Source organism: Anomaloglossus baeobatrachus, chromosome 6, assembly GCF_048569485.1.
Source record: "Anomaloglossus baeobatrachus isolate aAnoBae1 chromosome 6, aAnoBae1.hap1, whole genome shotgun sequence".
Classification (NCBI taxonomy): Eukaryota; Metazoa; Chordata; class Amphibia; order Anura; family Aromobatidae; genus Anomaloglossus; species Anomaloglossus baeobatrachus.
The window spans coordinates 349,696,982-349,718,986 of NC_134358.1; the positions used below are offsets into that span (position 1 = coordinate 349,696,982).

Sequence of the window (22,005 nt, forward strand, 5' to 3'; positions counted from 1 at the left end):
GACCAATCGCTGGAAAGTGGCAGGAGCATTTCTCATGCCAAAGGGCATGACAAGGGATTCATACAGCCCGAATGGGGTGATGAAGGCGGACCTTTCCTGTGCTTCCTTGGACATAGGAATCTGCCAGTACCCTCGACTCAGGTCCATGATGGTCAGGTACTGGGCCCCGGCTAAGCAATCCAGTAACTCGTCGATGCGTGGCATTGGGTACGCATCGGGTGCTGTGATTGCATTTAGCCTCCTGTAGTCCACACAAAACCGGGTTGTCCGGTCCTTTTTTGGAACCAAGACTACAGGCGAGGCCCATGCACTTTTGGACCTCTGGATCACTCCCAGGACTAGCATTTCATCGATCTCCCTTTTTATGTCTTTTTGTACCTCTAGGGAGACACGGTATGGGGGTTGACGAACTGGGGAATGACTCCCTGTGTCCACCTGGTGGGTGGCTAGGGATGTCTTCCCTGGGACATTCGTGAAGGTCATCAGGTAGGGCCGGAATACCTCCCGCAGCTGGGACTTTTGGTCCAAGGATAGCTGTGGGTTGAATGCCGCCTCCTCGATCGACCCTCCATCCCGGGCCGAGGCGAGCAAGTCCACCAAGACTTCACTTTCGCCTTCCTCGGGAAGACTACACACAGGAAGAGCAAAGGCTTCCCTGTCATGATGAGCTTTCATCATGTTGACATGGAAGACCTTTTGCCTCTTCCTGGCATGGTCGATGGTGACCACATAGTTTACGTCATTGAGGCGCTGATGCACCAGGTATGGACCCTCCCAGGCCGCCTGAAGCTTGTTCTGGGTCATTGGGACCAGGACCCACACCTTCTGACCCACTTCATACACCCGCTCTCGAGCGTGTTGGTCGTACCATCGCTTCTGGCTGGCCTGGGCTTGCGCCATATTCTCATGCACCATCTGCGTCATTGACTGCATTTTGTCACGGAGCCGAATGACATACTCCACAACGGACACTTCTGGGGAATTCAGTTCCTCTTCCCAGGATTCCCTTACCAGACCAAGAGGCCCCCGGACTCGTCTGCCATACAGGAGCTCGAAGGGGGAAAACCCCGTTGAGGCCTGTGGTACCTCTCTGTAGGCAAACAGCAGGTGTGAGAGATACCGCTCCCAGTCGCGTCCATGTGACTCAACCAGCATCTTAAGCATCTGCTTAAGTGTACCATTAAATCGCTCACACAAACCATTGGTCTGTGGGTGATAAGCGCTTGATATCAGATGCCGCACCTGCATTTTCTTACAGAGAGCCTCCATTAGACGAGACATGAACTGAGTCCCCTGGTCGGTAAGCATCTCCCTGGGAAATCCTACTCGGGAGAATATGGTCAAGAGGGCATCTGCCACCTTATCGGCTCTAACTGAGGACAGAGCCACTGCCTCCGGATACCGGGTAGCATAGTCTACCACAGTAAGGACGAACCGTTTTCCAGAGCTGCTGGGGACGGCCAGAGGCCCGACAATGTCCACAGCGACCCTCTGGAAAGGCTCCTCTATCACCGGCAAAGAGATCAGGGGAGCTTTGGGAGCAGGCCCTGACTTTCCCACTCTTTGACATGTGATACAGGAGCGGCAGTAGTTGGCAACATCTGTCCCCATTTTGGGCCAATAGAAGTGGTGAGACAGCCGGGCCTTGGTTTTGCTAACCCCCAAGTGTCCGGCGAGTGGGATCTCATGGGCAATCCGCAGCAACTCACTCCTAAAGCGGTGAGGCACCACCAGCTGTTTTTCCTTCAGCCACTCTTGTTGGGGGTTACAGGGAATTGTCTCCCGGTACAACTTTCCCTGGTCCCAGAATACCCTCTCCTTATCGGTCTCGGAAGAGGGCTTCTCTGCGAGGTCCCTTAACGTCTTTAGACTGGCATCAGTTCGTAGAGCCACCTGAAACTCTTGGCTAGAAGCAGCCAAAAGTGACGTTAAGGTTCCAACCTCACCAGGACCCTCTGGGACCTGCTCTGGGTCCGTAACCAGTTCCGTTATCCCTCTGGGTGAAGAGGTGTCAGCAGGCAAGGTTTCATTTGCGTTCTGGGCACTCTGACTGCGGGTGACAGCACCGATGAAGGCTGTCTCCCCGGGGAATAACCACTCTTCCCCATCAGCCTGACAGGTACTACTGGCTGTGTCACTGTCCGCTGTGACACTGCTCAGCTGCATTTGACCACTGTCCTCGTGGTTCTCATGTCTGCCTCCATCTCTGTCAGCACAGACACTTGCTACCTTGGGGTTGTCCTCAGCCACGTCACCCTGCCGCGTGGCATGGCTGAGTTCCCCTGTACAAATCTCCACTTTATTACCATGCACAACATTTGTAATCACGTTCTGGATATCCGCATTCGGGTCGCATGACTTATCAACAACATTTGCATCACATGATTTAACAACATTTGCATCACATGACTGATCAACAACATTTGTATCACCTGACTTTTTGGATTCGGGAGGATCATCAGGGAGAAATTGTGCAACTAATCGCCCCAGATCAGTCCCCAATAAAACATTGGTTGGTAGATGTTCATCCACCCCCACTTCCCTCCACCCTCTCCCAGCACCCCAGTCGAGGGGAATCAGGGCCATTGGGAAGGAGTGGTGGACACCCCCCGCCAAGGCGACAGTCAGGAGTTTTCCCGGGATAAAGTTTTCAGGGGGTACCAGTTCAGGGCGGACCAGTGTTCTGTCGGCCCCAGTGTCCTTGAGCCCCACAGTGGGGGTTCCGCCTACGGTGACGGGGTGTAGGTTTTCGCAGGCCCTACCACCCGCCTTCCTTGCCAAAAGGACAGTTCCAGTGGGCCCTTGGGCCTTGGATGTGGGGTTCCTCTTCTGCCTCTCTGGGCAACCAGAGCTGAGGTGTCCAGGCAGGTTGCAGGAAAAACACCTGCGAGTGTCAGAGGTGGGCCGGGCACTGGTGGATGAAACAGGACCTACGGGAGGTCGGCTGGTAGGGGCAGGGGTGGTTGTAGTTGTCATCTTACCCCCTTTCCAGCTAGTGGTGGACGGCTTCCGCACCTCCGATGCACGGTTGGCCACATAGGCGTCGGCAATCTGGGCTGCTTTTGAGGCCTCCTTGGGCTCTCGGTCCATAACAAACTGTCGAACCTCCACAGGACAGACATGTAGGAGTTGGTCCTTCACCATGAGGTCCTTTAACTCCTCAAAGGTTGTAACGGACAGTCCTTGGATCCACTGGTCAAAGGTGCGCTGGAGCCCACCCTCCAAATCGCTGTAGCTGTCATGAGGTCCGAGCTGGAGGGTCCGGAATTTTTTTCGGTACACCTCCGGAGTCAGCTGATACTTCCGTACTAGGGCCTGCTTTATGGCCCCATAGTCTCCACTCTGCTCTTGAGGGAGACTGGCAAACGCGTCCAGGGCCTTGCCTCGCAGCCCTGGGGTTAAGTATTGTGCCCATTGTGATGAGGGCAACTGGTACTGCAAGCAAGTCTTTTCAAATCCCCTCAGAAAGGTGTCCAAATCCCCGTCCTTGTCCATCACAAGAAAGTGCTCCGGTCGGGGCTTAAAGCTGCTGGCATTATTGGACTCACCGTTTAGTGAGGAAGATGTCTGCTGCCGGGCTTTGAGGATATTCAATTCATGGTCTCTCTGGGCTTGGCGCTCTCGCTCGGCTCTCTCAGCCTCTCGCTCGGCCTGAGCCTGGCGCTCGGCTCTCTCAGCCTCTCGCTCGGCTCTCTCAGCCTCTCGCTCGGCTCTCTCAGCCTCTCGATATTGCTGAATGAGGTTTAGCCGTCCCTGCCGGTCATCTGCAGCGAATTGTTGTAGAGCCATCTTCAGGAAAGAGTCCATGTTGCCCCGGTCACTGCTCTGGCTTGCAGTTGATGGTGGGGACTCTGCAGAAGCACTATCCTGGGCTTGGCTTGCCTCCTCTTCTCCAGCACTGGGGGAATGAACGTGCTCTGCGTCCCATTGTAAAAGTTCTTTAATGAGGTCTTGCCTCGTTTTGCCATGGCCATCAATCAACTTGGATCTGCAGAGTGCAGCAAGAACTTCCTTCTTCTGCTGATTGTACCAGGCTTCTGACACAGCCTCCATAATTGCCAAATAAAAGATAGGATAGAAAACAAGAGAGAAGGGAGGGGGTAACTGCTACACGTACAGTATTGTTCCAGGTATATTTAAACACTGAGTTCAATCCTCAAAACTTTTGCAAGTTTTTAGTGAAAGGGATGATTGCTCAAACCAGATCACTAATGCTTTATATATCCCACCGCTTGCCACCAATTTGTCACGAACAGCCGGGGAAGTCCCTCAGAAATCCGCAGCTGTTCACTGATTTGTCACACACGACTACTCTCTAGCGCCCCCCTTGTCTGCAGGCCACTTTTGGTACTGCAGGACAATGCATAAGATGAGGCTGCTGAGCTGATAATGCCAAATATTGGAGGTCTCACAGCAAGGGTAAATGTATATCTCTGATTCCTGCTAATGGAATATTTATATACCTCGGTACCCTTACTGATAGCACTCCAATAATTCTATGCAATAACAATTACGCTGCCACCACCCAGACTTTCTACAGGTAGCTGGGAACCCGTTTCAGATAGCATAAGGCCCTTCGGGGTTTTGGATTCGTATATAAAGCATAAGGAAAGAAACTCTTAAATTTTTATATATTTAATCCGAAAATAGGCAGTGTTTAAAGAATATACAAGAAGTTACAAAAGGGAACAATACACATTACGGCATAACAGTTACATAAAATAAAAGGTATAAACATGAAACTTACTAAGCTTCTGCCATAGAAGTGACGTCTGCTTATGGAGGGAGGGAGCTCCAAGAGATGTTAGAATCGGCCAGCATCACCCTTCATGATGCCCTCCTCGTGCTGACTGAGCCCCCCAAGACAGGAACTGTCTCTTATGCTCTTGCTAGCCCCCCTTGCCTGTGACATCATTTTACAGTCACTTGTGGGCTGTGCTCTGATGTTCACAGAGTTCCATAATTCTAGGGTTTTTCATATCTTTGCTCCTGGGTCACACAGGTGAAAGATATTAGCGTCATATTTAATATCTCGATTTTACAGTTACATTGATACCAAACACAACGCCTCTAGCACAATTTTACTGGCCAATACTAATTTGTCGTGATTCCGTCGATCTCCTCGTCAGGTGAGACGGTGCGCTGGGTTCCGCACGACGCAGGGATTCTGGCAATGTGTTTTTCATCTTTCTAGCATTAAAGTCGCACTTCAAAACCTGCTTTGGGAGTTTTCCCGCCAATATTACAAAGAATTGTCTTTCTCTGCAGCTTTTGGCTTTGGTTCTACCATCACCCAAAGTCATAAATACCTTAAGCTTCCAGGCCAATCAGATAATCGCCATGACGACCTGTGGCTGGTGAAGAAGAGGGGGATGAAGTCCCTTCAACAGCTCTACATGACAATATAGAAAATCTTTTTATTAAAAAAGACCCATATTTTCTCCGGTATGTTTTCCACTGGTGTCACATGGATCACATCAGTGTGCGATCCGTGCGACATCTGTGCTGCCGGAGATGCCTGCGTGTGTGCGTGCGGGGTCATGAAAGGTCACACGGTCCATGTGCAAACACGGACGTGTGAGGCACATCATAGAATAACATGGGTACGTGTGACATCTGTGTTAAAAACTGATGTGACACGTACCTAAAACACGGACGTCTGAAACCAGCCTAACATAGACTGATGTCTTAAGCTGTTCGGAAAGAATCAAATAATTTAGATTCAGGAAAACACCAAAGCTGAGATTTCTGTCCCACCAAACATTAGGCTCTCACTAGAGATTGTACATTTACTGTGAGGTGTCAATCACAGCAGGAAGAGTTGGACTGGATTGTATGTAAAAGCCGCTTCCTGATTGTATGTAAAAGCCGCAATCTGGCCGGGATCACTGAAAAGTCTCTAAACAGTCTCTGGTGAGCTGTCAAACAGGAAGATCTGACCAACGACGTAGCATCGATACGGACCTGCAGAACGACCTCGCTGGTCGTTGGGGACGTGTCACACAGCAGCTATTTGACGAGTCACACCTATGTTAGGGGCGTGGTGTTTGGCGCTGAAGCCACCTAGGTGTCCTTTTTACAAGCCGCCTTCAGCTCCGATTGGTGATCGCTAGTGCGTTCTTATTGGCGACCTCGAGCTTGGAAAGATTGGCAAAAGTCGCGCTTGTATATCCTTTGTTCCTGAGCTTCTGTTGCTTAGCGGATCTTTGTAGAGTTCTCTGTGCGGCGACTCCACACTGGTTTATCTATACAGCATCAATACAGCTTCAATCAAATGATGCTTACCGTATAGGCTTTATAACAAAAAAAGAGATTTTGTCCGGCTCACCTGCTCACATATTCAGATCAGAGACCGTATAATCCAGGACCGTGCACGGATAAAGGAAGACGGCAAGGCTTGTACAGAAAGTTTACGGAAAATCCAGCAATCCAGTCCACGGAAATTTTTTTCTTAAAATCACGATCTTTTATTCATAACTTCATATTAAAAAGTCCATAACAGGGTCACACATACCCAAAGGGAGGACGCGTTTCGAACAATAATGTTCTTAATCTGTCTCTAACACATCTCAGAAACTGGACTCATTAAAAAGGGCCTGAGACCCGGACATGAGGTCACACACAGAGAAGGTTCTGAGAGTCTTTGAGTCCTTCTCTGTGTGTGACCTCATGTCCGATTCTCAGCCTCTTTTTAATGAGTCCACTTTCTGAGATGTGTTGGAGACAGATTAAGAACATTATTGTTCGAAACGCATCCTCCCTTTGGGTATGTGTGACCCTGTCATGGACTTTTTAATATGAAGTTATGAATAAAAGATCGTGATTTTAAGAAAAAAATTTCTGTAGACTATATTGCTGGATTTTCCGTAAACTTCATATAGGCTTTATAGTATTTAATCAACAAGTTACCAAAATTATTCGTGCCACTTGTAACAAGTATTTCAACCCAGAATTTGTCCCCAAATCAGGCAAAAAATAAGTGGTTCATGTTAAAACATAATTTTTATTACATTCATTAAAAAACACATTACAAACATTAAAAAACAGAGATAAATCCTGTGGGGACCTGATATATACCCAGAATCAACATAACAATCATAAAGGGGAAATATGCATTAATGGTATATGGCCACCAAACCCATAAACTAATTTGTATAGAGTAGTGCTGCTAGTAAACTACCATACAGCCACTGAACCACTATAAGTTGTATATAAACTGCAAAAGATGGGATAAAGTGCCAAAATTCAGGCTGTTGCCTGCTACCCTATTGCAACATAGTATCAAATCCTTGTAACTTTAAGCCCAAATAGCTACCTGATATTAAAGTAAATTCAGGATCTGGGTGATCGGTCCCTCCACCCCAACGCCGTTTCGCCCTTGCTTCTTCTGGGGGCGTGGGGGTGGAGGGACCGATCACCCAGATCCTGAATTTACTTTAATATCAGGTAGCTATTTCTCTGTTTTTTAATGTTTGTAATGTGTTTTTTAATGAATGTAATAAAAATTATGTTGTAACATGAACCACTTATTTGTTGCCTGATTTGGGGACAAATTCTGGGTTGAAAGGCTTTATAGTATTGCAGACTGGAGAACTGTCTAATGATCCGCAAACCAGCACGCTCAGAAACAAGGTAGCTTTGAAACAAAGGACGGAAGCGCTAAAGTTGCCTTCTTTTCAGTGAGAGCCGCCCAATCAGAACGCAACAGCGACCACCAATCGGAGGTAAGGGGGCGGGAAAGGGAACGCTATAGCACGCCTACGGCATGGGTTCTAAGTCGCTAACGATGTCGTTGTAATGGTGTCAAACACACCGATGCATGCTGTGCAGCGGGAAACAAAGGACCAAAAAAAATGTTCCTGAATGATTTGTAGTGATCAGCGACCTTACAGCGGGGGCCAGGTTGCTGATGCATGTCACACACTGCAATGTCGCTGGGGAGGTCGCTATTACGTCACAAAACCGGTGACATTACAGCGATATCACTAGCGATGTTGCAGTGTGTAAAGGGGCCTTAAGTTTCTAATCCTGTAATGCTAATCACAAGGTAATAAACCCTTTAGTTTTCATAAAGAATGGCTCACACATAGATAAGAAAAACACTTTTCTTTTTTTTTTGTTTGTTTTTTTTAAACTCTTGCAGCATGCTGTGCTCAGATTACATAGCATAAACCTGCTGATAGAGTCCCTATCAGAAAAATATTCAACCAGGAACTTGTAGCAGCAATTTCTTAAACCACAGGATAAAGTAAGGTTGTATGCAGAGGACATATTTGTCCTGCATGTAAGCGGATTCAATACATGAGAGTTATACAGTATGCAAGCTATGACAAATTACACCATGTTCCAAATTATTATGCAAATTATATTTTTCTCTGATATTCTCAAATGGTTGGTGCCTAATGACAGTCAGTCTAATAAAAGTCATCACCTGTTAGAGTATACATCGAATTTTATTGAAGAAACCTCCCAATGATAACAGTATAATCTTCAAAATTTAAAAAAACCCTCAAAATGCACTGTTCCAAATTATTAGGCACAGTTGAGTTTCGAAACATTTTATGTTTTAAAGAAGTAAAAATGCTTATTTGTGGAATTTGCAGCATTAGGCGGTCACATTCACTGAAATAAAAAGCTATCCTAACAGGCCAAGTTACATGTTAACATAGGAACCCATCTTTGATATCACCTTCTCAATTCTTGTATCCACTGAACTTGTGAGTTTTTGGAGAGTTTCTGCTTGAATATCTTTGCATGATGTCAGAATAGCCTCCCAGAGCTGCTGTTTTGATGTGAACTGCCTCCCACCCTCATAGATCTTTTGCTTGATGATACTCCAAAGCTTCTCTATAGGGTTGAGGTCAGGGGAAGATCGTGGACACACCATGAGCTTATCTCCTTTTATGCCCATATCAGCCAATGGTACAGAGGTATTATTTGCAGCATGAGATGTTGCATTGTCATGCATGAAGATGATTTTGCTCCTGAAGGCACGTTTCTGCTTTTTTTACCATGGAAGAAAGTTGTCAGTCAAAAACTCTATATACTTTGCAGAGGTCATTTTCACACCTTCAGGAACCCTAAAGGGGCCTACCAGATATCTCCCCATGATTTCGGCCCAAAACATGACTCCTCCACCTTCTTGCTGACGTCTCAGCCTTGTTGGGACATGGTGGCCATCCACCAACCATCCACTACTCCAACCATCTGGACCATCCAGGGTTGCTCAACACTCATCACTAAACAAGACTGTTTGAAAATTAGTTTTCATGTATGTCTGGGCCCATTGCAACCATTTCTGCTTGTGAGCACTGGTTAGGGGTGGCGGAATAGTAGGTTTATGCACCACAGCAAGCCTTTGAAGGATCCTGTACCTTGAGGTTCAAGGGGCTCCAGAGGCTCCAGCAGCTTCAAATATCTGTTTGCTGGTTTGTAATGGCTTTTTAGCAGCTGCTGTCTTAATCCAATTGACTTGCCTGGCAGAAACCTGCCTCATTCTGCCTTTATCAGCACGAACACGTATGTGCTCAGAATCAGCCACAAATCTCTTCACAGTACGATGATCATGCTTACGTTTTCTTGAAATGTATAATGTCTTCATCCCTTGTCCAAGGCATTGCACTATTTGATGCTTTTCGACAGCAGAGAGATCCCTTTTCTTTCCCATATTACTTGAAAACTGTGGCCTGCTTAATATTGTGGAACGTCCAGTTTTCATTTTATTGGGCTCACCTGGCAAACTAATTAGCACAGGTATCTGAGATTGATTTCAGTGATCCAAAGAACCCTGAGACACAATTCCATCAATGAGTTTCATTGAAGAAAAAAAAAATAATCGCTATGACACTTAAATCAAATTTGCATAATAATTTGGAACATGGTGTACTGTGTATCTTATGCAAGTAATGATTTCTCAGCTTTTTCTAATTCTATACAATAGTAACTGTTAATCTTTTAACACTGAAAATGAGTTTAAGGCATATTTCATGTTAATTAAACCTTTGTATAGATGATAAAACCAAATTTGCAGCATGTCTTTTTCTTTTGTCTAGATCGATGCATGTAATAAAGAAGCTGAAAAAATTAATTCACTTATAAATTCTGACAGTCCAACTCTGGCCTCCCAAGTGCCATTATCAGCGCTCATCACTTCTGAGGTTCAAACATCACCAACGCTAAAATCCGATTGCAATAAGATATGCAATATTAATTATTTATGTATATGTATTCTGATTACTCTATTGTATTCATTCAGCCATGTATGATATATGCTGTCATTAAAATATGTGTATTATATATAAAGTCTACTACTTACTGTAATTTAAAAGATTTCTAAGAGTTAAAAATACGGTAGAAGCAAGTGTTACAAAACAGAATATAAATACTAAAAGCCCAAATCCACCTTTCTCCCTATTACATCTTTTGAATCCCCCAGTGCAGATACTCCAGTGGCCATTGCTCCCTATTCTTCACATTCCACAAATAATGAGATGCCATTACTGCATACAACAGTTGCAGGCAATCGCAATTGGCTTCAGTATTAGCCTTGTATTTTCTGGCATTACCGCTGAGGCCTGTGATTGGCTGCAGCAATCACAGCACATCATTATTAGATTTGTCTCCACAGTCATCAGATGTACTTGAGTCTTTGTCACATTTATGTTGTTTTTTATTTAATGAACAGTCAACAATTACTTATGGAATGTGAAAAAAAACAACATTTTCTTGCTATTTGGAATCTGTCACCAAGCTGCTGCTGAAGGATTTATTCGGTTTATTATCTGTCACTAGTATATAGCATAGTATTCTGAAAGCATATTAAAAACTGTCTGCTTTCACGAATTAAAGAGTTGTCCACTACTTTTATAATGTCATATTCATAGCATAACTCATCAATATGAGATTAGAGAGTATATGACGCCAGGCACCCCCAGTGATCATCTGTTATCTCCAGAGCATGATCCTTTCAATTGGAGCTGCTCGGCAGCACCCAGCACTAAATAATGTTGTTTCACACTATACACTGACTGAGGCCTCATTTACACGTCTGTGTTGCATATACGTGTTGAATATACTTGTATCCATTTTTTCCATCGGCATGACGTACTCATAATTTATGGTACTGTTCACATGTCCATGTTTATACATGTACCATGTGGCCATGCAAACCACACAAGGCATGTCTGTTTTTCCGGTATCATGGATGAAAAGTACCAATATGGGTCCATGAAAAACACTTACAGCACACGGATGTGTATTATCTGTATTTAACTTTGAAAATGATAGGAGAAACGTTGTAATTTATTTATTTCTTTATCCATCTGTGAAAAACACTGATGACACATGGATGGTAAAAACAGACACGAATGACAATCTGATGGCACCGGTACCATTTTTTTTCATATACATGTTTAAATACGGCCTTGTGAATTATGCCTAAATCTTGTAGCCACTGAAGATGATAAAAGCTAATCACTGGGGGTGTCGACCCCACTGATGTTATTTCCTTAAGTATAGAGCATATATATAAAAGTTGAGGACAACGCCTTTATAGTCAGACTCCACGATATATATTTCATTGCATGGTGCCTTTCTATCTAACCTGGAAAAACATTGTATTGCATTTATTATATGCCTTATCAAAAATATTGACGAGTTAAATATCACTATACAGATATACAGATCAGACTTTTTGGACATTTTTCTGCTAATTAGACCAAGTTCACATGACCATATAAAAAATTGTCAAAGTTTCATCCAGAAAACTCGGACGATTTTTTTTCTTAGTCGTCTTCTCTTTTTTTTACAGCATTAATAATGTACAGGACAAGTTACAGTTTCCCATATTATAGAATTGCAATGTATTCATAAAAAACAGATGCCATACTGTGGCTCTGTATGTAATCAAAATGTTTTTGTTTACCCATACACTTGGAAGAGTGAGTCTCATCCGACACACAGAAGACACTATTGCATGCTGCGATTTTGTTTCACACACAGGTTCGGTCAATGAAGAAAATTGCTTGTCTGCATTCCCGCATTGAATAACATTGGGTCTAGTGATGTCCATTTTTCACAGACATCACTCTGACTGAAAATACAGTTGTGTGAACCTAGCCTATACATCATATTTTCTTATCTAGATAAATCATGTTACTGTGTGTTTTCACATAAGCCATAACTATAATAAACATAAATCCAACTAAGAACAGCAACAAACAGCCTATCCTGCTTGTTGGTGGTTTACTAGGATTAATTGTATATCCAAAAGTGTTAGATGAATCTGTTAATCTTGAATTTTGTCAAATACTGGATGGATAATAATTATTTAGCATTATGATATTTTGTATACACATTTTATAACCTACCGTATTTTTCGGACTATAAGACGAACCGGACTATAAGACGCACCCTGGTTTTAGAGGAGGAAAATAGAAAAATAAAATTTTAAGCAAAATATGTGGTCATGACACACTGTTATGGGGCGAGGATCTGCTGCCTACACTGTTATGGGGGTAATGTCCCCAAATTCTCTACTAAGGTGCCGCATCCTGGTAATGATCCTCCTGCCTTGTATATACAGTATATGTCCCTCATCCTGCTATATACCGTCATCCTGCCATATGGCCGCATCCTGCTATATACTGGCATATGGCCGCATCCTGCTATATAACCCATCATGGCATATGCACCCATCCTGCTGATATGACCCCATCCTGCTGATATGACCCCATCCTGCTCAGATGACCCCATCCTGCTCGTATGACCCCATCCTGCTCGTGTGACCCCATCCTGCTCAGATGACCCCATCCTGCTCGTATGACCCCATCCTGCTCGTATGACCCCATCCTGCTCAGATGACCCCATCCTGCTCAGATGACCCCATCCTGCTCAGATGACCCCATCCTGCTCAGATGACTCCATCCTGCTCATATTATACCCCCATCCTGGTGTATGGCCGCATCCTGTGGCACATAAAAAAAATAAACGTTCATACTCACCTCAGCTCACCTCACTCCCTGCAGCATCACTCGTCCTCCGGTCTGTGTCAGCGGCAGCGCCGCTGAGTGGTGCCGTCCCCGTTCTCCTGCAGCATCACTTGTCCTCCCGTCTGTGTCAGCGGCAGCGCCGCTAAGAGGAGCCGTCCCCGTTAGCCTGCTGCATCGCGATCATCTCCTGTGTCTGTGCCGGTGGCGGCTGCGTGTGGACACGTGCGCACAGCGATGACATCATCGCTGTGCGCGCCGCTAGTCTCCACCCAGCCGACGGCACAGGAGATGATCGCGATACAGCAAGGTAACGGGGATGGCTCCACTCAGCGGCGCTGCCGTTGACACAGACGGGAGAACGAGCGATGCTGAAGGGGAACGGTGAGTACTGTACACTGATTCACTGCTCCCCACGCTGATGATGATGCGTGGGGGGCAGTGAATACAGCCGCACATGATCACTCCAGGCCGTAGTTGCCAGGGGTGATCATGCGGGCCGGCTGTTTATCCACCGCCCTTCATCCCGCCCACCTGTCAGTGCCTGCTTCAGCGCTGAGGGATGATGGGCGGGGGATGGGTGTGCATATTAAATGAGCGGGTCCACGTGGTCACGGCAGGCTGCTACAGCCTGCTCGTGTCCCCGATGACCCGCTGTACCGCAGCACCCTCATTCCCCGCAGCCACATTCAGACCATAAGACGCACCCCCACTTTCCCCCAACATTTGGGGGGAAAAAAGTGCGTCTTATGGTCAGAAAAATACGGTATATTTATTTTTATTCAAATCATTCTCAAAGTTACGTCATTGTGATTATATTTTTTTTATTATTTTGTATGACTCATTTAAACTAGACATATAATATTAATTATAGTCATGACCGAAAGTGTTGGTATCCTTGAAATTGTTCCAGAAAATTATTTCTCCCAGAAAATTGTTGCACTTAGACATGTTTTGTCATACCCATGTTTATGTGCTTTGTGTGTATTGGAACAACACAAAAAATACAGAAAAATCTTGTTGGGATCCTCAACATATTTGATTGTACATCTTTTGGAATAATTTAAAGCAATCATTTTATTCCAACAACCATCAACAAGCTTCTTATACCTCTCAATTAGAATTGTGGACAACTCTTATTTTGTAAGCTGCTCCAGGTCTCTCATATTTGACTGGTGTCTTCTCTCAACAGCAACTTTAAGATATCCCCACAGGTGTTCAATGGGATTTAGATCCAGACTCATTGCTGGCCACTTTCCAGCGCTTTGTTTCCATCAAATTCTGGATGTTTCTTAAAGAATATTGAGGGTCATTGTCCTGCTGGAAGACCCATGATCTGGGATGCAATCACTGCATTGTGACCCAAAATCCTTTGGTAATCTTTAGATTTCATGATGCCTTGCACAGTCAAGGCACCCAGAGCCAGTGAAACAACCCCAAAACATCTTTGAACCTCCACGATATTTAACTTTAGGTACTCTGTTCTTTCCTTTGTAAGCCTCATTCCATTTTTGGTAAACAGTAGAATGATGTGCTTTAGCAAAAAACTCTATTTTGGTTTTGTCTGTCCACAAGACACTTTCCTAGAAAGATTTTGGCTTACATTCATTTTGGTAAACTGCAGCTTAGCTTTTTTATGTGTCTTTGTCAGCAGTGGGGTCCTCCTCAATCTCCAGCCATAGTGTTTAATTTCATTTAAATGTCGATGGTTAGTTTGCACTGACACTGATGCACCCTGAGCCTGCAGGACAGCTTGAATTTCTTTGGAACTTGATTGGGGCTGCTTTTCCATCATCTGGACAATTCTGCATTGCAACCGTTAGTCAATTTTTCTTTTCTGTCCATTTCTAGGGAGATTAGCTACAGTGCCATGGGTTGTAGACGTCTTGATTATGTTGCTCACTGTGGACAAAGGATCATCAAGATCTATGGAGATGGACTTGTAACCTTGAGACAGTTCTCTTCTCTTTCTGTTCTCCATGGTTAGTGTGGAACACACAGACAAACAATGCAAAGATTGTCCCCTTTTTATTTACTTTTTGGTGTGATTTTCATATTGCCCACACCTGTTACTTGCCACAGGTAATTTTGAATGACCATCAAATGCTTGAGACAAAGTTTTTTACCCAAAATTTTGGAAAGGTGCGAACAATTTTGTCTTCCACCTTTTGGAGGTTTTGTGTGAATTGTTTTCCCTCTGTTTTTGTCTTGTTCTAATACACACAAAGGAAATAAACATCTGTATAACAGAATATGTGTAATTACAATAATTTCTGAGAGAAATACTTAATGTTCTGGAACAATTTCAAGGGTGCCAACACTTTCAACCATGACTGTATGTATGTTAAAAAAAAATCTAATCAGCATTAATCTGTACACTAGAGCACCATTTATGTGTATGAAAGATGTTCAGTTGTACACACCATATGTCCTGAGAATTCTAATATATGAAGGTTCAGTACCCCATCTTTTGACTATAGAAACAGGATGAGTTTTGACTGTGCTAAATGACTTTTGAGCTTTTATGTGGAGGGGCATATACTGTTTAGCAGACTGTTGTCTAGAATCTCAATTGGCTTTTTACTAGGCTTTTTTATTATTATAGTCTACCTAGTAGTTGAGCATCATTTGGGAAGAAATACTATATTTCTATATAACAGGACCTATTCTGGTACCAAATCTGCTTTGGAGAGGATATTTTTCATGTTGAACTGGAAAAATGATGAAATAGTGGCTTGTTGTGGAGATATTACCAATCAAATATTTGGAACCCAAAGAGTTAACTTTAGTTAACTCCAACTGGGTGTTATTAAATATTTTCACTGGGTGGTGTACCTCTTCTCTCACTGTGAGTTGCTATATGATAACACCTACTTGGACAGAACAATAGTTAACTTTTGCGGTGCCAAATATTTTGATTGCTAATATATTCACATCGGAGTGGCCAAATTAAAAATGGAACAAGAACATTTTATTCCACTCTGCCCCACTATTGTTTTGGGTGTTTAGTTTGACATGAAACATTTGCTGAAGGTCTTCTTTAAATAGAAATGGTAATATAAAGCTTTTAATGACTACTGCTAGGTACTGCAGATTAACTCCTATTATTTTAACGTTGGTGATCAGAAATTCCTCAGAGCAGCCGGTATATAGTGTCAGGAGCTGCAGTGTTCTGCTCTTTATATTTTTTTCATCTGGCCAGTGACAGATGTTATAACAGTCATATATTGAAGACCTAGCCTAAGAAGTACTGTAAGAAAAGCTAGTAGTGATTTGCAAACCCAAACTGTAAAATTTGGGATCCGTACCCGATACTTTAGTATCTGTGAAGCAACCCCGAACACGGAGTTCTCAGGAAACTCAGTGTAACTGTTTGGATTCGGCCACCCAGATAATTTTAAAAAAAAGGAAAAAGAAAAAAAGTAGGAAATAAGGCAGAGCTGTTATACTTACCTAGTTTCCAGCGCAGCTATAACAGTACTTCCGGGGCTGCTCATTACTCTCATAGATTTTGTTTGACAGCTTCTCCCGCTCACCGGCAATACCGGTGTCTGTTATTGGTTGCAGTCAGACCATGCCCCCACCTTGTGGGACAGCATTTATGATTGCTTGGAATCACACACATTGTGTCTCTATAGTAGTGTAAAAATAAAATTAAAAATTTGGCATATGGTCCCCCCATATTGTGATACTTAGCACAGATAAAACATACAGCTACAGGCTATAGCCCCCAGTTGTGTGCTTATCTTGGCTATGTATCAATATAAATTATATAAACAAATCATTTTAAAAAAGGTATGCGGCCCCCCCAATTTTGATACCCAGCCATGATATAGCCGACAGATGAGGGCTGGTATTCTCAGGGTGGGGAGACCATTGGTTAATATCCCTCCAGCCTAAAACTGGCAGCCTGCAGCAGCCCAGAAGTGTTGCATACATTAGATGTGCACATCAAGGCACTTTACCCGACTCATTCTGATTGCCCTGGTGTGGTGGCAATCAGGGTAATATAAGAGGTTAATGACAACTCATAGCTGCCAGTAAACCCTAGATTGGTAATAGAAGGCGTCTATGAGACCCCCCAATTACTAATCTGTAAGTGAAAAGAAATAAACACAAACACCAAAAAAATCCTTTATTTGAAATAAAATTAAAAAAAACACCCTCTTTCACCCCTTTGTTAACCCCCAAAGTACCTAGGTCCGACGTAATCCACAATAAATAAAGAACTGGCACTCCTATAGCATATGATGAACAAAAATTTTTATTTATAGAAAATACTGTGATGTTTCGGTATTAACATCAGACCTTTTTCAAACTGCAAAATAGGAAATCAAGACAATAAAGAAAATCAATATTACAAACTGATATGTTGTGTAGACTCAGTTACAAAAAGTATGACTACTGATACAAGTAAGGACAAAAGGAAAAAGAAAATAGAAAAAGGAAAAATGCATACTTGAGTAAGCAGTTACAGTTAGGTCCAGAAATATTTGGACAGTGACACAATTTTCGCGAGTTGGGCTCTGCATGCCACCACATTGGATTTGAAACGAAACCTCTACAACAGAATTCAAGTGCAGATTGTAACGTTTAATTTGAAGGTTTGAACAAAAATATCTGATAGAAATTGTAGAAATTGTACACATTTCTTTACAAACACTCCACATTTTAGGAGGTCAAAAGAAATTGGACAAATAAACCAAACCCAAAAAAAAAATTTTTATTTTCAATATTTTGTTGCGAATCCTTTGGAGGCAATCACTGCCTTAAGTCTGGAACCCATGGACATCACCAAACGCTGGGTTTCCTCCTTCTTAATGCTTTGCCAGGCCTTTACAGCCGCAGCCTTCAGGTCTTGCTTGTTTGTGGGTCTTTCCGTCTTAAGTCTGGATTTGAGCAAGTGAAATGCATGCTCAATTGGGTTAAGATCTGGTGATTGACTTGGCCAATGCAGAATGTTCCACTTTTTTGCACTCATGAACTCCTGGGTAGCTTTGGCTGTATGCTTGGGGTCATTGTCCATCTGTACTATGAAGCGCCGTCCGATCAACTTTGCGGCATTTGGCTGAATCTGGGCTGAAAGTATATCCCGGTACACTTCAGAATTCATCCGGCTACTCTTGTCTGCTGTTATGTCATCAATAAACACAAGTGACCCAGTGCCATTGAAAGCCATGCATGCCCATGCCATCACGTTGCCTCCACCATGTTTTACAGAGGATGTGGTGTGCCTTGGATCATGTGCCGTTCCCTTTCTTCTCCAAACTTTTTTCTTCCCATCATTCTGGTACAGGTTGATCTTGGTCTCATCTGTCCATAGAATACTTTTCCAGAACTGAGCTGGCTTCATGAGGTGTTTTTCAGCAAATTTAACTCTGGCCTGTCTATTTTTGGAATTGATAAATGGTTTGCATCTAGATATGAACCCTTTGTATTTACTTTCATGGAGTCTTCTCTTTACTGTTGACTTAGAGACAGATACACCTACTTCACTGAGAGTGTTCTGGACTTCAGTTGATGTTGTGAACGGGTTCTTCTTCACCAAAGAAAGTATGCGGCGATCATCCACCACTGTTGTCATCCGTGGACGCCCAGGCCTTTTTGAGTTCCCAAGCTCACCAGTCAATTCCTTTTTTCTCAGAATGTACCCGACTGTTGATTTTGCTACTCCAAGCATGTCTGCTATCTCTCTGATGGATTTTTTCTTTTTTTTCAGCCTCAGGATGTTCTGCTTCACCTCAATTGAGAGTTCCTTAGACCGCATGTTGTCTGGTCACAGCAACAGCTTCCAAATGCAAAACTACACACCTGTAATCAACCCCAGACCTTTTAACTACTTCATTGATTACAGGTTAACGAGGGAGACGCCTTCAGAGTTAATTGCAGCCCTAAGAGTCCCTTGTCCAATTACTTTTGGTCCCTTGAAAAAGAGGAGGCTATGCATTACAGAGCTATGATTCCTAAACCCTTTCTCCGATTTGGATGTGAAAACTCTCATATTGCAGCTGGGAGTGTGCACTTTCAGCCCTTATTATATATATATAATTGTATTTCTGAACATGTTTTTGTAAACAGCTAAAATAACAAAACTTGTGTCACTGTCCAAATATTTCTGGACCTAACTGTATGTGAATATACATAGTGTGTCATGCAAAAGTACAAAGTAGGCAAAAAAAATTTCCTTCGTTACTCAAAATTTAGTGAAGCTGAGCCGAACAGCTGGTCATTGTTTATATGGACCAGTATAGTGACTGTCTGAGTCAGGAACTGGTAAATTTTTTTTAAAAGGCTGCAGAACTAATGCAGGTCAGCTAACCAAAACACACTTGCCAAAGTGGCCTAACAGTAAACCTGGATGGTGGTATCAGAGTGGCAAAGCAGCGTATGGCTTGTGTATTGAAAGTGCAGTTTAAATGGCGATCTGCCAGAAATGGATGCCGCGTCATTGGTGACCATGGAAACTGCTGTAATCGGAAGTGCCAGCCGCGTCATCAGTGTCAGTAATAACAACTGAGACGCAGGCCGTAGAAACAAATTGCACGCAAGCCTAGAAGGCCGGAAGGGACGTGCACGGTGTAATGACCGCGTGACAATGGCATGTTTAGACTGTACCTGTGTGCTGAGATGAGTCATCTGGCGGCCGTAGACCATTTGTGAATGAGTAAGTGCAGGAACTAGGACTTGTGAAGATCCAATATGGGAATTACTTGGTTCTATACAGGCAGTAATTTTCCTTTTATGCCTACAGCGTTTTTTTCCTGGTATATGGTTCACTATCCATTATTCACAGTCTGACATATTCATTATAGGTAAGTTTTCAATTTCTCATTAGCATTTTTTCCATTAGTGCCTGGTCTCCATTATACCTCACTTATGCAGCCTTTTAAAATATTTTTTACCAGTTCCTGACTCAGACAGTCACTATACCGGCCCATATAAACAATGACCCAGCTATTAGGCTCAGCTTCACTAAATTTTGAATAACGAAGGAAACTGTTTTTTGCCTACTTTTTACTTTTGCATGACACACTATGTATATTCACATAACCGCTTACTCATGTATGCATTTTTTCTTTTTCTATTTTCTTTTTCCTTTTGTCCTTATTTGTATCAGTAGTCATACTTTGTGTAACTGAGTCTATATAACATATCAGTTTGTAATATTGATTTTTCTTTATTGTCTTGATTTCCTATTTTGTAGTTTGAAAAATGTCTGAGGTTAAGACCGAAACATCACAGTATTTTCTACAAATAAACATTTTTTGTTCCTCATACGTTATAGGAGTGCCACTTCTTTATTCATTTATTTAGTGTTGGGAGTGGTGTCCCATCTGAGCCCCCTGCTGAACTAAGTGGAGTGACGTATATTCTATTTAGTCAGATGTAATCCACTCTAGGTCTCGTGATGATTCCGACTCTGCCACATCGTGCAGTCACAGTGCACGGACACAGAACATGACAGACCGCTGTGGCTGCAGGTAGAGGCTGACTTAAGGGTTCTTTACACGCTGCGACATTGCTAACGATCTCGTTAGCGATGTGACACGCCAGATCGTAAATGCGATCTGCCGAGATCGCACATGTGACCAGCGCTATAAAAACGACCTATGTGCGATCTCGGCAGATCGCATCTGCGATCTGGCGTGTCACATCGCTAACAAGATTGCTAGCGATGTCGCAGCGTGTAAAGCAACCTTTAACCACAGATGTGAGTTGATGTTCAGTCACAGCTGGAGGCTACAATGATGCCCCACCTACGACAGCAGGTAAACTGACCTCAGGTGACCTCATTGAACTCAGTAACCTCAGCTTAGGTGAACCAAGTTCAATCAGACATGTATCTCCTGGCAGAAAACTGCATTTTTTGCCAAGAGATGCAGATTTGATGCTCCTTATTCCTGCATCAAATCTGCATCTTCTGGCAAAAAATGCATCGAAACACTATTAGGTTTTGATTTGGTATTGATGCGATTTTTTTTGACAGGAGATGTAGATTTGGTGCAGGAATATAATATGGTATATAAGTTCAGCACCAAATCTGCATCTCTCTGCAAAAAAATGGACTAAAACAGTTTTGACGTCTTTTCACTGCGGTTTTCTGCCAGGAGATGCAAATTTTGTGCAGAAATCTGTTGCAGATATTACAGTACCAAATAAAGGATTTCATCTAATGGATGTGACAATTCTGGGAGGCTGCAGGCTGCTATTTTTAGGCTGGGGAGTGCCCAATAACAATGAGCCTCCCCAGCCTGAGAATACCAGTCCTTAGCTGTATCTTATAATATATACGGATAAGGCTGCACATCAAACTTAGATAATAGTATAATGCCTCAAGCATATGAACAAATATTGGAATATACAATGAAAAATGCTACTTGCTAATTTGAACATGTGAATAATGAATTGCATACCTGCCATGAATATTAGGAAAAAGGAGATATTTAGCAATCGCATTGATCAATGTAACTGAGCCCCAAGGCCTCGTCAAGGCATATCTCTATATTGGGGTCCCTAGCTCTGTGACCCTAACTGTGTGTCATCTCATTGCAATTAAAAACTGCGGTGGGTGGAGAGGGGTAACTAAGGACTTTCTTATATAGGAGATGGAAAAAACATGGCCGAAAGGGGCGGAGCTGTGTTCACATTCAGAAAAAAACTACATATAACTGAATAGGATAACTGAAGTGAGCACTAATATATATATTATGAGTGCAAGCCAAAAATTACATACTATATACGGATAAGGCTGCACATCAAACTTAGATAATAGTATAATGCCTCAAGCATATGAACAAATATTGGAATATACAATGAAAAATGCTACTTGCTAATTTGAACATGTGAATAATGAATTGCATACCTGCCATGAATATTAGGAAAAAGGAGATATTTAGCAATCGCATTGATCAATGTAACTGAGCCCCAAGGCCTCGTCAAGGCATATCTCTATATTGGGGTCCCTAGCTCTGTGACCCTAACTGTGTGTCATCTCATTGCAATTAAAAACTGCTGTGGG

The 22,005-nt window shown here is 43.1% G+C and overlaps 1 protein-coding gene across 3 annotated transcripts in view; it reads left to right on the forward strand.

Moving 5' to 3' along the window:
* Positions 1-22,005, forward strand: part of RECK (reversion inducing cysteine rich protein with kazal motifs) — a 1,668,523-nt gene that overhangs the window by 1,452,707 nt on the left and 193,811 nt on the right. Inside the window, exon 21 of one of the 3 annotated variants that reach the window (XM_075314991.1) lies at positions 10,053-12,120. The exons of the other annotated variants lie outside the window; for them this stretch is intronic. Coding sequence (XP_075171106.1) covers positions 10,053-10,265 — 213 coding nt within the window. The 3' untranslated portion in view covers positions 10,266-12,120. Of the gene's footprint in view, positions 1-10,052; positions 12,121-22,005 lie in introns of those variants that run through there. 3 annotated transcript variants of the gene reach the window in all.